The 18,029-nt window shown below is 35.4% G+C and overlaps 1 protein-coding gene across 1 annotated transcript; it reads right to left on the minus strand.

Annotated features, from left to right (window-relative positions):
• Positions 1–936: 936 nt before the first annotated feature.
• LOC116138480 (G-type lectin S-receptor-like serine/threonine-protein kinase B120) lies at positions 937–17,692 on the minus strand. The gene is made up of 10 exons (XM_031424190.1): positions 16,405–17,692; positions 15,813–16,042; positions 11,020–11,104; positions 8,370–8,384; positions 5,314–5,338; positions 2,281–2,389; positions 1,974–2,184; positions 1,641–1,878; positions 1,405–1,552; positions 937–1,245 (listed from the first exon to the last, which is right to left on the minus strand). The coding sequence occupies exons 1-10, from the start codon at positions 17,690–17,692 to the stop codon at positions 937–939; spliced, it is 2,658 nt and encodes an 885-aa protein (XP_031280050.1).
• Between the last annotated feature and the right edge of the window lie 337 nt (positions 17,693–18,029).

Raw genomic sequence — 18,029 nt, forward strand, 5'->3', positions numbered from 1 at the left:
TGAGTTGGCTTCTCATGAATATACCTACATTGGTCAAATAGATGGATACGAAGTGTATAAAGATGATGTTCTGATTTTGCAAGGCAAAAGGAATGAAAAACAACCATCTTTGCTTGATAAAGGTGTGTGTCTTAAGAAATCAAGAGATCAAGTTGTTCAAGTTCCTGTTGTTGAAGAAAAGAAGATTGTGAATCGAGTAAGATTTTCGAATGCTACTGCGATGTTTGAGGATTCAAGTCAATGGAGGAATTGTTGGGATTGTGCCTTGAATCCCATATTGCTTGAGAAAGGGAGTTGCAAGAGGATCTCCCCTTCAAATTGATTAGCAGATTGGACTTTTAAAGTATCTCAAAAAGTGTAAAATAGACACTAAAATAATAGTCATTGTGGGCTCTTATTAAGGGTGTAATTAGGCTTTTTGGGATAGTGTAAGGAGTTTGCAATTTTTCTCTTTTAAAAATTATACAACTGTAAGTTTTTGCTTAGTGGATTTTTTGAGTGGATAGTGGACATAGACTAAATTGAATTAGCTGAACCACTTTAAAAATCTTGTGTTTGGTTTGCTTTATTTTCTGTTGTTTGCTTTAATTTTTGTTTGAGTTGTGGGAATTCTTTTTCAACAATCACTTGTTACTACCTTAACTTTCAAACTTTTTTCCAGAAATCAAACCCGGCTTTAATTGATAGCAACTTCATGTTATTTTCATGGTGAAAACACAAATAGATGTATCAAGCTCATTAGTTTGGTATTCTTGGGAATCAGAAATGTGAATGTGAGATGTCCAAAAATCAACCTGCTGTTTCATCCCAATAGCCATATACCTTATTTGAAATCATCAAAATAACATATAAATGATGTGAACATTCCCAAATAAATTTACAACAGTAGGCCAAAAAAGGATTGGAGATAAATATCATGAACTTCAGGGCAGATAGCTAACGAGCTTTCAACAAAGAAATTGTTACTTCATTCACCGAACAGGCTTGTGGCCTTCTTTCAGGTGAGTTTGAATTTTGCATACTTCTCACATAAGAGAAAGCAGGCTGTTTGGGAGAAGGTAAAGCAACAAGTTCATTTGTAAGCATTGAGACTACTTCTGACATAGTAGGTCTATCCGCTGCATTCTCTTGAACACAGAGAAGGGCGACATTAATGTATCTCATCAGCATGGGATATGATGCTTCATTTTCCAATTCTGGATCCATTAGTTCCTGAGCTCTATCAGCTTTCCATAGATCCCACGCCTGCAGAAAATAACAGAACATTGGTAGATTAAATAAAGGTCAAAAGTAGTTGACAATGTTAGTCCTAGTGACAGGAATTTCCTGAAAAAAAAAATATATAATAAATCATCTTAATTCAACCTTTCTGAAAAACTGAAGAGAAAAACATTTTTCACTTACAAGTCCAAGAAGATTAAGAGAGTCACTGTGGTAGAAACCAGTGTTCTTTTTGCTGCTCACTATCTCCAACAGCAGCACTCCGAAGCTAAACACATCAGATTTTATGGAGAAGAGGCCTTCCAGGGCATACTCAGGCGACATATAACCACTGAATTCAATCATTTCATCAAATTATCAGAAGAACAAATGCATTTACAAAGGATTTAAAATTCATTCAATATTCCAGATTTACTTACTAAGTTCCCACAATCCGTTTAGTATTTGCTTGTAACTCATTGCCACCAAACATTCTTGCCATGCCAAAATCAGATATTTTAGGGTTCATGTCACTGTCTAACAGAATATTACTAACTTTTAGATCTCTATGAATAATTCTTAGTCTAGAATATTCATGAAGATACAAAATCCCTTGAGCAATCCCTTCAATGACTTTAACACGTATTCCCCAACTTAAAAGACCTTTCTTAGTTGGATCTGTTTCAAAATCGTAAGGTAAATATATAAAGAAATTAGACACCATAGTAAGGTACTGCACATATTAAATTTGTGAAGAATGAATAATCACAGACCAAAAAGGAATGAATCTAAGCTTTTGTTAGGCATGTACTCATAGACCAAAATCTTTTCGCCTTGTTCAATACAGCAACCCAAGAGTCTTACAAGGTTCCTGTGTTGGAGCTTAGCAATAAGCATCGTCTCATTTTTCAACTCTTCTAGTCCTTGCCCTGACTGCCTCGAGAGCCTTTTCACTGCAACTTCTTGTCCATTAAGTAGTTTCCCCTGCAATTGAACTTCATGAATTCAAGAACATGAAAAGCAAAAGATAAACTCAATCGATCGCCTTGCATAATGTGGTGGAAAGTTTAGGAATGCTACCTTATAGACAGGTCCAAAGCCACCTTGTCCTAGTTTGTTTTCTGCAGAGAAATTATCTGTAGCAGTTGATACACTTGAAAAGCTGAACAGCGGCAACCAAGCACCTTTACTTTTACGTGTGCCAGATTTATCTACATTGGAGAGTTCATCCGCACTTGTTCCAGTACTCATATTTACATCAAATAGTAACATATCCTGGCTTGTTTCTGCTTCTTCTGTTTTGGTAAGATAACACTTAAAATATAAATGCAAATGTGTAGACATACATGACATGGGAGGGTGAAGAGATAAGAGAATTACCTTTCTCTTTTAGTTTTTGCCTCCGTTGATAAAAGATGTAAGAAGCAAGGAGAGCCACAGGAACTACTAGTACAATTATCCATAGAAGCTTTTTATTTCCTATAGATCCGAAAATATATATTCGGTCAAAAGAATTCCTTAATGAAGAAAGTACGGAAGATTACAAATAAAGTTACCTCCGGATTTTTGAAGCTCTGAAGCAGCAAGTTTGATATATATTGTTCGTCCATCAGGATCTCTTTTTGAAAGTTGTTCTAGATTCAATAGCTCTCCATCCCATAGAAGACACACACCACTGCTATTGTGAGCATATGCAGTACAAGAACATTCATTAAAGCAAGCGGATTCACATTGCTTTACAGCTGAAGCTTTCAATTCTTTAGGTCCTAAAGGAAACTTTAAACAGCATCCATCCTCAAGAATCTGTCTTTATCGCGCTTAAGAGAAGTGCTATCCTCCAATACAATGGTGTTCTTCTCACACACCCAGAAGAAGTATCTCACTCCCTATTGTTTGAGGCCTAAAACCACGCAGGCAAGGCATAACGATCATTTCATTTGCAATGCCAACGGCCACAATACGCATAAATACTACAATCTCTTGGTTGAGACCAGAAAATAAACCACGCCTGACTTTTCTGCACCCATGAAAGTTGTCTATCCCTCCTGAAACACATTTGAAATCGACTAATAGTAGAATCTTTCATAGAATAAGTGAAGTATGTCTCATTTTCATCACTATGAAAACTATAATTGAAGATATAGTTTAATGTCATTTCAGGCATTTGACTGAAATGATCCCCATCCAAACTCCACTCCTCCAAGAAATCCAGAACCCTAGTAAGGAACACCTTCATTTGATTGTGGGATCCATTTTCAGTCAGCCATCCGAGTTAGGATCTTGGCATCTTTCCATGATTTTAATGACCACACTTTTCCAGACTTTGTGCTATAACCGAATTTCATTCCGGAAGAAGAGTATCTGAAGGGTTGTCAAAACTCTGCCACACTATACCAAATTCCCATTTCTTAAAACAAAATTCCCTGAATCTAACAGAATGGCCAGTTATTCTGCTTAGTGAATTTTCAGTCACCTGTAAGTAATTTTTCCATCCTCGATTACAATATTTCCCTCATTGTTAATGGTAAGTGCTGGTGAGCCACCAGTTAAGGAAGATTCTGTTGGCAACCCATACTACAGTTTTTTGAGAAATTTTCTTGTACCATATTCCCACATAATAATTTGTTGAATTCCCCAATGAGAAAAACCCCAACTCAAAGGTGTTACCTGAAGATACTATAGTTTCTGAGCGAGTAATTACTTCTCCTTGTGAATGCTATCGTGACTGCATCCACCTTAATGGTGAACTGCATGGCAAAGAAGGAGAATATCAGCGAGAAAATAATTAAAGAAACTTTCCACTTAAATATTCTTGATGTTACCCATTGACATCATCCACAATACAAAGCGGCCTTAATTAACAGTTGGCTTCCAGATCAAAGTTTTGCAGCTGTGACTTCATGGCTTCATGTATATGTGATAGGCTTCCTTTTGTCAATCTGACACCTTCGAATTTTATTTTGAAAGAAAAGAACAAAACTGTGGTTTTAGTCTGCTTCTCATAGATTTAGTAACACCAACAAAATGATGTGATCTGGTTTATTTTTCATAGTCAATAACTTGAAATTAAACAGATTTGCAGCCATGCCTAAGCTTAGGGAAATTAATTAATAGCTTGTGGGGCACATGTTTGATTTTTCTAACCTAGATATGTAAATTATTTACTTCTAATCCCAGAACCTAAATCTTCACTTCAGCTCTCTTCCTCGCAACTGCAATAATATTACTTCCCTTCACAGAAGTCAAACTCAACTGGGTCAAATGATAATTTATCCAATCCGTCTGATTTTGTGGAGACATTAATGAATAAAAGGGATTGTTTATTGGCTGATTAGTCATAAATACATATATAATATGAAATATTTAATATCTTCTTACAATGACACAAAATGCTTAACTAGTGAAGGCTCTTCTTGATGGAGCTGACAAAAACAATATTTAACTTGAAAGCTTTTCTTTGATCGATGTAATATAAATAATATGTGGAAATGGAAAAGTTGTCACTTAGCTATAAAGATTATAGACTGAATTTGGACAAGTCATAAGATCTAGAAAGTTAAATGAGTGGCTTGATTTATTTCTTTTGTTTTTTGACCTTGAACCCTTCCGCAAAAGTTGAAACTAAACCCACCAAACCTTAGAAAATTATTGAAGTTGAATTTGTCTATATCGTCAAATTGGTGGTTATTATGATGTTATAATGTAGTTGGATTAGCTTTTGGGAGTGATTCTATCCAACATTTATCATGATATAAAACCCGTTTATTTAAGCAATGAGAGGTTGGACCCAATATGCACCTAAGCGTAAAGGAGGGTATTGAAGTTAAATTTGTCCTACACCAAGTTAGTGGCTGTTGCTCACGCCCACTATCAATCTACAACCACAAAATAACTTAGCAGTAAAAGTAATGGCCACCACAATTAACTGAAAAAACATTTTTCTTTTTTTCCTCTGTTCTCATGGCAAGAAAAGAAGTCTCACTGTTACAAGATCGTTGCAGAATTTAATATCCAGTTGACTGTATTTGAAGAACAAACAGCACAATAGGTCCATAAAGCTAACTTGCAGATTGAACATCAACAGCCTGAACTGTATCAAATAATACTTTGTACAATATATCCTTAATAATTTTCAAATCTGTGGACCCAATTCATTGTGAACATGTGTGTGATATCTTCGTTAAAATTCCACAAAAGTTGTGTACTGATCAGAGGACTTGCTGAAGCCTAAAGGCAGAACATTTGCCGATGCATCAAAGAAATGGAGGAAGACTAGTAATAACACAAAATTAAAAAGGTATTATCGTCATGACCACGGACATTGTTACCCCATGCAGAACAATGTCCAGAGCTACTTCCACAGACATCTGATTCTCTTGGAGTCTTGTTAATGAAAATGTCGGTTTCTGTGGTGCCGGAATTACTCGTTCATTGCCCAAAATGAACACAACAGAGTCCATGGTGGGTCGGTCTGCTGCATATCCTGAAACAAAGAAAACCCACTTGTATGCATCTTGAACTTCGTTTTCCACATGTGAACTCTGGAAAGGTTTATCCAGCAATTCAAGCATTCTGTCTTCTCCATAGTTCCCAAGCCTATATGTTTTTGAAAACTGCATGTTATGATTCATTAAAGGTGAAGTTTAGAACCTGAAGGGACAAAGAATTTTTAGTTTTCGAAACTTACATGTCCCAGAAGGTTTACATTCGGTCCAGGAGGCAGAATCCAGCATTTCTTTTCACTCACAATCTCAAGCAACAAAACTCCGAAGCTGAAGACGTCTGATTTAACTGAAAAGAAACCTTCCATGGCATACTCTGGGGACATATAGCCGCTGCATTTCAAAATGAAATCATGTAGACATCAATGCATTTTGTCGTACACTTGTTTCTCAGAAACGAAACAACTGATTAACTCAATATACTTACTAGGTGCCAACCACTCTCCTAGTATTTTCCTGGTTTTCTTTCCTCCGATATTCTTGCCATGCCGAAGTCTGAGATTTTCGGATTCATCTCTGCATCTAGTAAAATATGCTGCTTTTAGGTCGCGTGTATAATTCTTAATCGAGATCTCGATGAAGATAAAGAAGTCCGAGCTATCCCTTCAATGATGTCAAACCGGTTTTCCAGATAATTTTTCTCCTTTTGTAGAATCTGCAGGAAATTAAAATTTAATAAACTAGAATTTGATTGAAAAAAAGATGTTCAGGAAAAAATAAATAAATTCACATGAGAGACAAGATGGTGCTAAGCTAACCAAAAAGAAATGAATCCAGGCTTTTGTTGGCATGTATGTATAACAGAAGTTTCTCATTCCTGAATGCAGCAACCAAAAGTCTGACAAGATTTCTATGCGTAGTTTGCAATAAGAATGACTTCGTTTTCGAACTCTTGCAGCCCTTGTCCTGAACCTTTAGAGAGTCTTTTCACAGCAATCTCCTGTCCATGGCAACTTCCCTGTAACATAAATCTCTGTATCAAAAGAAGTTTATTTCTGAAACCTGTTTAAGTAAAACAGGATTGCCAAATCAAGAAATTTTACCTTGTAAACAGGACCAAACCCTCCTTCTCCAAGCTTATTTGCGAATGAGAAATCATCGTGGCAGTTCTCACAACACCCAAGGAAATATTGGTAGTCTGGTCCTTTCCTGGATTTTTTGGTGACAATAGCATCATCAAACTTGTCTAACAAATGCTGTTTGAATTCATGGGAGTTTCCCACTGCGGCAACTGCAAGTCCCCGTGTCTGTGGCCTTTTTTAGTACCTATAATACAAACATCAATTAATATGAACCCATATGCCACATAAAGTAAAAGTAGACTTCAGAAATCACTTTTATAATAAGAATACCTTTCTTTTTTTGATCATTCTCATCATGCATGTGAAGATGACAAAGAGCAGAGTCAAAATGACTACTGATGCAACCACCGATATGATGAAAATCAACTTCCTTTTGCTCTTACTACCTTCACAAAAAATCATATATACTTTGTCATCTAATTATTTCACTCAAAAATAATCATGCAAGTACGTAGAATGTTTTGTCGACTATTGTCATGATCTATATATATTGAAGGAAGAAATACAGAATTTGTAACAAAGATAAAAGCATCCTTTCAATCGGACTTGGAAAGACGCAAGTACAAGTCCTGTCCGCCTCGTCAATATCTGATATCCTCAAACTGTCCCGCCATGTCAAGCAACCCAATCCTCCTCATATGCAAAAGCAATACAACTGCAGTTTTTCTGACATGTCTTCACATTCATTGTTTCCTGAGCAACCTCCAATATAGATTTATCCGGCAACTTCACGTTAGATAATTTAAAAACCATCTGTAGTGCTTCCGTCCTCGCACTCAAAGTCTTCCTCACACACCCACCACTCCAATTTCCTAGTTTCCATTCCTCAGCAGAATTAGGCTCAAACCCTTTTAAGCAGCTGCAAATATCAGGACCTTTTTCCAATTACAGCTCCCATTTGGACCACATTTCCCATACCATTGGCATTCATTTTCGGTTGTGACCAAACAATGTCCCATGAGTTCGTCTCATTTCTCCAGTATGATCTTCCAGCTTCCCAGAGGAACTCAACACAAAACTTGAAGGGGCAGACACATTTACGCTAGAATATGTACTGTTAACTTCCCGTTATCATTACTTTAATAAGTTGAAGTTATAAAGATGAAAAGATGTCATTTCCGGTACACTGAAAATGTCTGCCCATTCAAATCCCACTTTCCAATACGTAGTGAACGTTCCATATTATAATCTGCGCATTCCACTGGGATCAAAACCTAGTGAGAACTTTCCGGAGCTGGATTATTGTCACTCCTCCAATCTGTAAGGAGCTGGTTCTCACCCGTCATCAAATCAATCCAAATTCATATCAGCTAGGAAATTGTCAGTGGGATGATCAAAGCTTTGCCACAAAATATTATCATCACTATCACTTTCACTTCCATTTCTCAGTACAGATTTCCAGTCTTCAGGAGCTCAAAAACTGAGTGTTCGTTGTTAATGTAGCATTTGATGACCAATGTATGTTCGAATTACCATCAAGAACCACCAAGTTTCCATCTTCCATATCCTGAAAATTCTGAGAAGTACTTCACGGGATCTTCCTATTTGCCACCCAAACAGCAGTCTGCTCTTCACATCGCCAAACCATATCCCAAAATATCTGTAAGTAGAATTCCTTGGACTAAAGAAACCAAGTTTAAAACTTCCATCATCTGAAACATCACCTCGCCATCTCTGATATTCCTGGTTGAATTCATAGTTTCGCACGAACTGCATGGCGAAGAGACAATGATAGAGCAAGACAAAAGGAGCGTACATGGAACTCTACTTTCACGTCCATTTGGTAGCAAAGAAGCAACCGCAATTCCACGTTGTAACTGTATAGTAAGGTAGGGAACATAATGTATATATCGTAATTTTGCACCAATAAAAGAAGGAGATGATAAATTGTTGGAATTGTGACTATTTCAATATTAATGGTCAGCAGACGCATTCGGGGGTCTGTTGAAGATTTTTTTTTAAGTTATTAATTCTTATTAGGTTTGACTTAAGAATAGAAATCTACTAGGTCTTATCTTTTAAACATTGTAATAAAAACATTTTTCTCTTATAAGGTAATAGCAATCATAGGATAAATTATTTATTGTAAACCAGAGAGGTGATGTAGATTGAAATAATATTGACTCTATTAGACATAGTGTTAATTGAGTGAACCAAGATAATCCCCGTACTTCTTCTTCTTTACTATTGTGGTTGTGTGTGTTTTTATTTTGGTTTGCGTATCATTCTTATTTCATTCATAAATCATAAGTTACCTTAGTCTATATTCTATCATTCTATGTGAGTATATTTTTGGTTATAAGATGAAACTCAGAGTCAATTGGCGGCAAATTTTTGTCGATGATTGTTTAGTTGGAGACGATATCAACTGAGATAGTGTTTGATTGAACATGAACGTCTTGTGGCTTATGTTTCACTTCTACTTTGATAAAATGACTCAAATTTGTTTCTAATATTTTGTTCCCGCCGTCTGTGGCGGCAATCAATTTCTATATATATAAAGGGAAAAATAATTGGCTGAGGCCTGAAGGAGGAAAAACTGTATAGGCTGCAACTTGAGATTTTGATATTAACGTGATGGAAAGGACTAACACTCACAGACGGGGGAACAAGAGAGGTGAAAGAATGAGTCAAGGCTATAGGCATAAGAGTCAAAAATCGAATAATTAGGTTAATTTGTTTACCACTTTAGCCGCATGGAGAGATGGTTGCAAATTAACTATAATATTTTTGAACAAAGTTAGTAGGAAGCCCTATGGAGCTTGATGGGTGGCAACCTTGATTAATTAGATCATGTAAGGTGAATCCTCAAAAAGAAGTCTTACAATATTTAGTGTCGGAGTGTTTCTCGTACTAACATTAAAAGCATCTATCAAATGTTTTTCATGGTATCTAAAATCATGTTATAAAATCACATTTGTTAAGTTGGGATTTCAAAGAAAATCAGTCAATGAGAATAAAAGATGGAAAATTTTATTCTAAAAATAGTTTTTACTAGTTTACCTTCAGGAAATTAGGCTTTTATTTTATTTGTTTCACAGTACTGTCAATGATAATTTTCAAAACATTAAAACGCGTCAAAAATAAATTATAATTATATGAATAAAATAAATTATCGATTATCATTATGTTAAAAATTATAAATTATATCATTTTTTTTTTTTTTTAAATCTCCCTCTCTTCCCTTGAATTCTTGGCTCTGCCACACTTACGCTGAATCAAATAAATAGTTGCAAGACAAATTCAAAACCAGTTAAACTTGTTCTTTAGCCTTCTTTCTTCTTGTTTTGGAGATACTTTTTAACATGACTATGATATAGATTTATATCTGACAAATTTTTTAAAGGCCGATTCCAAGCTACAAAGAACTTGTCAATTGTGATCTGTTATTAAACATTTATGTGTATTTAATTTGTTTCAAAAAGACCCATAATTATAAAACTCAAAAAAAATGATATCGATCATAATTAAATATAGATTTATTAACAATTAATTAGTAGAATCTATACAAGACCATTGTGAACTGATCAATTATAAATTTTCGTATCAGAATTGTGAAAAAAAGTTATTAATATAATATATTCTTTAATAAATGAATAGATTTCAAGTTATAAACGGCGGAATGTGAATGATTCCATAGAAGAAAAATAAACAAAATCAAAATTCTGTTTTCCCGCTCCCTCCACAAACTAGGTCCTGTTTCTAGAATAAAGAGTACTATTATTAATTAAATTTCAAAAATTTAATATTTTTTGCCACTGTCCGGCTGAAACTGAAATGTTAGAGTTTCCTAAAAAAATAAAAAATACAAATAAAAAAACTTTAGAAATTGAAAAAAATATAATTAAATAAGATTTAAGCTATTTAACCTTTTTTTTTTTTACACTACATCAAAATCCAAGATAGCTTTTAGCTCTTCAAAAAATAAATTGTTTTTTTTTTTTTAACGACCAAGGGTATTGATCAGTTGCACGTATCTTAACAATTTTCAAAATCCTAAAGAAATACTGGTCGAAAAAGAGGTTCAACGACTATCCATATTAACTAACAGAGCAAATCCCTTATTTGCTGATTTAGTTGTAACTGGATTTTAAATCTTTTGAATATTCTATCTGACTTGTATAAGTTGTTTCTACTGTTACCTACAACTAGGAGTTAGTTTTGCTGATTTAGTTTACAAGTTTAAACACTTTTGTATCTATAAATACTCAATTACATCAATAGAACAAATATACCATTATTCCTCCCAATCTCCTTCTCTGTTATGGTATCAGGCTTTAGATGTTTTTTTTTTTTTTTCTCTTCTCTTTTAACCTGTTGCTATGACAACCGAGACTACCAACAACTCCTCTGCTACAGCAATTTCCAATACCAATGATCCACAAAATACTCTGATTAACATTAACATTGCAGCTCAAGCCCCTCTCAAACTCACCACTAAGAACTATATCTCCTGGAAATTACAATTTCAGACACTCTTCATCGGATATGACCTCCTTGGGTATGTTGACGGATCAAAAGCATGCCCGACTGCAACTATCCCTCATAATGAAGTTGTAATACCAATTCTAACCCACATAATATGGATTCGGCAGGATCAACTCATACTCAATGCAATAGTTGGTTCCCTTTCTCCTACCCTTATTCCCTTTATCGCTCGAGCCAAAACTTCACGACAAGCTTGGACTACATTAGCCAATACTTATGCTCAGCCTTCTCGTTGACGGATCAAGAAGGTTAAAAGTCAACTCAAAAATCTCACAAAGGGCTCACAAACTATTACTAAATTTCTACATATAGTTAAAACCCAAGCTGATGAACTCGCAATCCTTGGAGCACCACTTGATGATGAAGATCTAACCGAGACAATACTTGATAAACTTGGTGATGATTGTAAAGAACTTGTTCGTGCAATTCAGGCCAGAGATGATCCGATTGGATTCGATGAACTACATAAAAAGCTACTGTGTTTCGAAGCATCTCTACAAGGTACCCAATTTGAACCATCTTATTTTCCTGCCTCTGCTAACCCAACAAGTCGAACCTATACTGGTTCTCGCTCACTAGGCAACAATGGCTGGAAACCACCACCAAACAATGTTATCAACAACACCACTTGGTGCCCATCACCCACCTATGGTGCTCGCCCTACCACTCCAAACACTGCTGGAACCAATCCTGGTGCTCGGCTCCTCCACGGCCTTACCTTGGCTATTGTCAAATTTGCAAAATCCAAGGACACACTGCCAAGCGATGTCCTTCATTCCGCTTAGTCCCAGTTGAACAATTCAATAGCACTACTACAATAGCAGTACCACCTTCACAATGGCAGGCAAGAGCTCATTTTGCTTCCAACAATTCCAACACTCCAGCATGGTTTATGGACAGTGGTGCTTCTCACCATGTCACTTCCGACTTGAGCAATCTTTCCCTTCACTCTCTTTACACAGGTTCTGATGACATAATGATTGGAGATGGCACAAGTTTTCCCATTACTCATACTGGTTTCACCTCTCTCAAAACTCATACTATTAAATTTTCCTTAAATAATGTTTTGTATGTACCTAGTATGAAAAAAAACTTAATATCTATCTCTCAATTTTGCACTTCCAATAATGTTTCCATTGAATTCTTACCCTCTTCTTTTTTAGTGAAGGAACTTCACACGGGAACAACACTTTTGAAAGGTCTAACTAAAGATGGTGTGTATGAGTGGTTGATCTCCTCCCCATTATTTGCATTTTCTAGTGTCAAGACCACTTCGTCCGAGTGGCATCACAGATTGGGACATCCAGCATTTCCTATTTTGAAGCAAATAATTTCCAAATTTCAATTGGATTTATCATCTTCTATTTCTTCTCATTTTTCATGTAATGCCTGCCATTGCAATCAAAGTTATAAACTTTCTTTTTCTAACTCAACTCTTGTTTCTACTCAACCTCTTCAAATAATATTTTTGTAACAACTACTGTAAACTAATACAATGCATGCATAATAACGATAGAAAATTGGGCCCCAAAAAAACTTTCTTTTCATTATAAGTCATATGTCTTTTATACACAAAGAACGTCATTTACAAAAATGCCATTTTAAAAGACAAAACAGGGGAAACAGTGTAGCTATTGCTCCTCGCTTGCCGACGCCCCTCCGACTGCATCATCACCTAGATCCTGCATCCACAAAGGAAAATAACGGGGTGAGCACAAAATAATGCTCAGTAAGTAAAACCCTTTATCTGTCTATCCCCGTATGTATTACTCTTAATTCTTTCCTCACACTTTCTGTTGTTTCCTACTAAACGTCATGCCCTCATCTTACCGGAGGTACGGCCAGATGGCGTTCACACAGCACCATCCCACTCTTCATGACTATCGGGTGGAGTTCACATAGCACCAACCCTATCCTAGTGACTACCGAATGGAGATCACAAAGCACCTACTCGATTTTCGTAGCTATCGGGTGGGGACCACATAGCACCTACCCGTTCCTCATTACTTTCGGGTAACGATCACCAAGCATTAACCCGTTCCTAATCACTGTCGGGTGATGATCACAAAACATCAACCCACTTCTAATAAATATCGGGTGATGATCACAAAGCATCAACCCCTTTCTAATAACTAATCGGGTGATGATCACAAAGCATTCACCCGTTTCTACTACTTATCGGGTGATGATCACAAAGCATCGACCCATTTCTAATGGCTACTCGAGTGATGATCACAAAGCATCCACCCGATTCTCATAACTGTCGGATGATGATCACAAAGCATCAACCCATTTCTAATACTCTTCTCATTCACTCTATTCTAGCACTTCTCATTCTCTCTACCCTTAGAGTAGTTGCATCCACCTATTTATCATCTATGTGAGTTATATGTGGTATATAGATGAAACTCAGAGTCAATTGGCGGCAAATTTTTGTCGATGATTGTTAGTTGGAGACCGATATCAACTGAGATAGTGTTTGATTGAACAGAACGTCTTGTGGCTTATGTTTTCACTTCTACTTTGATAAAAATGACTCAATTTTGTTTCTAATATTTGTTCCCGCCGTCTGTGGCGGCAATCAATTTCTTATATATATAAAGGGAAAAATAATTGGCTGAGGCCTGAAGGAGGAAAAACTGTATAGGCTGCAACTTGAGATTTTGATATTAACGTGCATGGAAAGGATAACACTCACAGACGGGGGAACAAGAGAGGTGAAAGAATGAGTCAAGGCTATAGGCATAAGAGTCAAAAATCCTGAATTAATTAGGTTAATTTGTTTAACCACTTTAGCCGCATGGAGAGATGGTTGCAAATTAACTATATATTTTGAACAAAGTTATGTAGGAAGCCCTATAGGAGCTTGATGGGTGGCAAACCTTGATTAATAGATCATGTAAGGCTGAATCCTCAAAAAGAAGTCTTACAATATTTTAGTGTCGGAGTGTTTCTTCGTACTAACATTAAAAGCATCTATCAAATGTTTTTCATGGTATCTAAAATCATGTTATAAATCACATTTGTTAAGTTGGGATTTCAAAGAAAATCAGTCAATGAGAATAAAGATGGAAAATTTTATTCTAAAAATAGTTTTTAACTAGTTTACCTTCAGGAAATTAGGACTTTATTTTATTTGTTTCACGTACTGTCAATGATAATTTTCAAAACATTAAAACGCGTCAAAAATAATTTAATTATATTGAATAAAAAATTATCGATTTCATTATGTTAAAAATTATAAATTATATCATTTTTTTTTTTTTAAATCCCCTCTCTCCCTGAATTCTTGGCTCTGCCACTACTTACGCTGAATCAATAAAATAGTTGCAAGACAAATTCAAACAGTTAACTTGTTTCTTAGCCTTCTTTTTTCTGTTCTTGGAGATACTTTTTAACATTGACTATGATATAGATTTATATCCTGACAAATTTTTTAACCGGCCGATTCCAAGCTACAAAGAACTTGTCAATTGTGATCTGTTATTAAACATTTATGTGTATAATTTGTTCAAAAAGACCCATAATTATAAAACTCAAAAAAAAAGATATCGATCAATAATTAAATATAGATTTATTAACAATTAATTGTAGAAATATACAAGATCCATGTGAATGATCAATTATAAATTTTCGTATCAGAATTGTGAAAAAAGTTATTAATATATATTATTCTTTAATTAAATGAATAGACTTTCAAGTTATAAAACGGCGGAATGTGAATGATTCATAGAAGAAAATAAAACAAATCAAAATTCTGTTTTCCCGCTCCCTCCAACAACTAGGTCCTGTTTCTAGAATAAAGAGTACTATTATTAATTAAATTTCAAATATTAATATTTTTTGCACTGTCCGGCTGAAACTGAAATGTTAGAGTTTCCTAAAAAAATAAAAAATACAAATAAAAAACTTTAGAAATTGAAAAAAATATTATTATAAATAAGATTTAAGCTATTAACCTTTTTTTTTTTACACTACATCAAAATCTCCAAGATAGCTTTAAGTCTTCAAAAATAAATTGTTTTTTTTTTTTTTAACGACCAAGGGTATTGATCAGTTTGCACGTATCTTAACTAATTTTTCAAAATCCTAAAGTAATGGTCGAAAAAGAGTTTCAACGACTATCCATATAACTAACAGAGCAAATCCCTTATTTGTTGATTTAGTTGTAACTGGATTTTAAATCTTTTGAATATTTCTTTATCTGAATTGTATAAGTTGTTTTCACTGTTACTACAATCTAGGAGTTAGTTTTGCTGATTTAGTTTACAAGTTTAAACACTTTGTATCTATAAATACTCAATTACATCAATAGAACAAATATACCATTTCCTCCCAATTCTTCTTTGTTATGGTATCAGAGCTTTAAGATTTTTTTTTTTTGTTTTTCTTCTTCTCTTTTAACCTGTTGCTAGACAACGAGACTACCAACAACTCCCGTGGCAACTTTCCCTGTAACATAAATTCTCTGTATCAAAAGAAGTTTATTTCTGAAACCTGTTTAATGTAAACAGGATTGGCCAAATCAAGAAATTATTACCTTGTAAACAGGACCAAACCCTCCTTCTCCAAGCTTATTTGCGAATGAGAAATCATCCGTGGCAGTTCTCACAACACCCAAGGCAAATATTGGTAAGTCTGGTCCTTTTCCTGGATTTGTTGGGCTGACAATAGCATCATCAAACTTGTCTAACAAATGCCTGTTTGAATTCATGGGAGTTTCCCACTGCGGCAACTGCAAGTCCTCGTGTCTGTGGCCTTTTTTAGTACCTATAATACAAACATTCAATTTAATATGAACCCCATATGCCACATAAAGTAAAAGTATGACTTCAGAAATCACTTTTATAAATAAGAATACCTTTCTTTCTTCGGATCCTTATCATCATGCATGTGAAGATGACAAAGAGCAGAGTCAAAATGACTACTGATGCAACCACCGATATGATGAAAATCAACTTCCTTTTGCTCTTACTACCTTCACCAAAAAATCATATATACTTTGTCATCTAAATTATTTTCACTCAAAAATAATCATGCAAGTACGTAGAATGTTCTTGTCGATCTATTGTCATGATTCTATATTATATGAAGGAAGAAATACAGAATTTGTAACAAAGATAAAAGCATGCCTTTCAAATCGGACTTGGAAAGACGCAAGTACAAGTCCTGTCCGCCCTCGTCAAATATCTGAATATCCTGCAAACTGTCCCGCCATGTCAAGCAACCCAATCCTCTCTCATATGCAAAAGCAATACAACTGCAGTTTTTTCTGCACATGTCTTCACATTCATTTGTTTCCTGAGCAACCTCCAATATAGATCTATCCGGCAACTTCACATTAGATAACTTTAAAAAGCCATCTGTAGTGCTTCCGTCCTCGCATTCCAATGCTCTTTTCCTCACACACCCACCACTCCAATTTCCTAGTTTCCATTCCTCAGCAGAATTAGGCTCAAACCCTTTTAAGCAGCTGCAAATATCAGGACTCTTTTTCCAATTACAGCTCCCATTTGGACCACATTTCCCATACAATTGGCATTCATTGTTCGGTTGTGACCAAACAATGTCCCATGAGTTCGTCTCATTTCTCCAGTATGATCTCTCCAGCTTCCCAGAGGAACTCAACACAAACCTTGAAGGGGCAGACACATTTACGCTAGAATATGTACTGTATAACTTCCCGTTATCATTATCTTTAATAATGTTGAAGTTATAAAGATGAAAAGATGTCATTTCCGGTACACCTGAAAATGTCTGCCCATTCCAAATCCCACTTCTCCAATACGTAGTCAAACCGTTCCATATTATAATCTGCGCGATTCCACTGGGATCAAAACCTAGTGAGAACTTTCCCGGAGCTGGATTATTGTCACTCCTCCAATCTGTAAGGAGCTGGTTCTCACCCGTCATCAAATTCAATCCAAATTCCATATCAGCTAGGAAATTGTCAGTGGGATGATCAAAGCTTTGCCACAAAATATTATCATCACTATCACTTTCACTTCCATTTCTCAGTACAAGATTTCCAGTCTTCAGGAGCTCAAAAACTGTAGTGTTCGTTGTAAATGTAGCATTTGATGACCAATGTATGTTCGAATTACCATCAAGAACCACCAAGTTTCCATCTTCCCATATCCTGAAAATTCCTGAGAAGTCCTTCACGGGATCTTCCCTATTTGCCACCCAAACAGCAGTCTGCTCTTCAACATCGCCAAACCATATCCCAAAATATCTGTAAGTAGAATTCCTTGGACTAAAGAAACCAAGTTTAAAACTTCCATCATCTGAAACAATCACCTCGCCATCTCTGATATTCCTGGTTGAATTCATAGTTTCTGCATGAACTGCATGGCGAAGAGACAATGATAGAAGCAAGACAAAAAGGGAGCGTACATGGAACTCTACTTTCACGTCCATTTGGTAGCAAAGAAGCAACCGCAATTCCACGTTGTAACTTGTGATAGTAAGGTAGGGAACTATAATGTATATATCGTAATTTTGCACCAATAAAAGAAGGAGATGATAAATTGTTAGAGATATAGACTATTTCAACATTAATAGGTCACGCAGGCGCATTCGGGGGTCCTGTTGAATGATTTTTTTTTAAGTTATTAATTCCTTATTAGGTTTAGACTTAAGAATAAGAATCTTACTAGGTCTTAATCTTTTAAATCTAGTATATAAATACACTTTTCTCTTGTAATGAGTGATAACAATCATAAGACAAATTACTTTATTGTAAATCAGAGAGGTG

Source organism: Pistacia vera, unplaced genomic scaffold, assembly GCF_008641045.1.
Source record: "Pistacia vera cultivar Batoury unplaced genomic scaffold, PisVer_v2 Contig341, whole genome shotgun sequence".
Classification (NCBI taxonomy): Eukaryota; Viridiplantae; Streptophyta; class Magnoliopsida; order Sapindales; family Anacardiaceae; genus Pistacia; species Pistacia vera.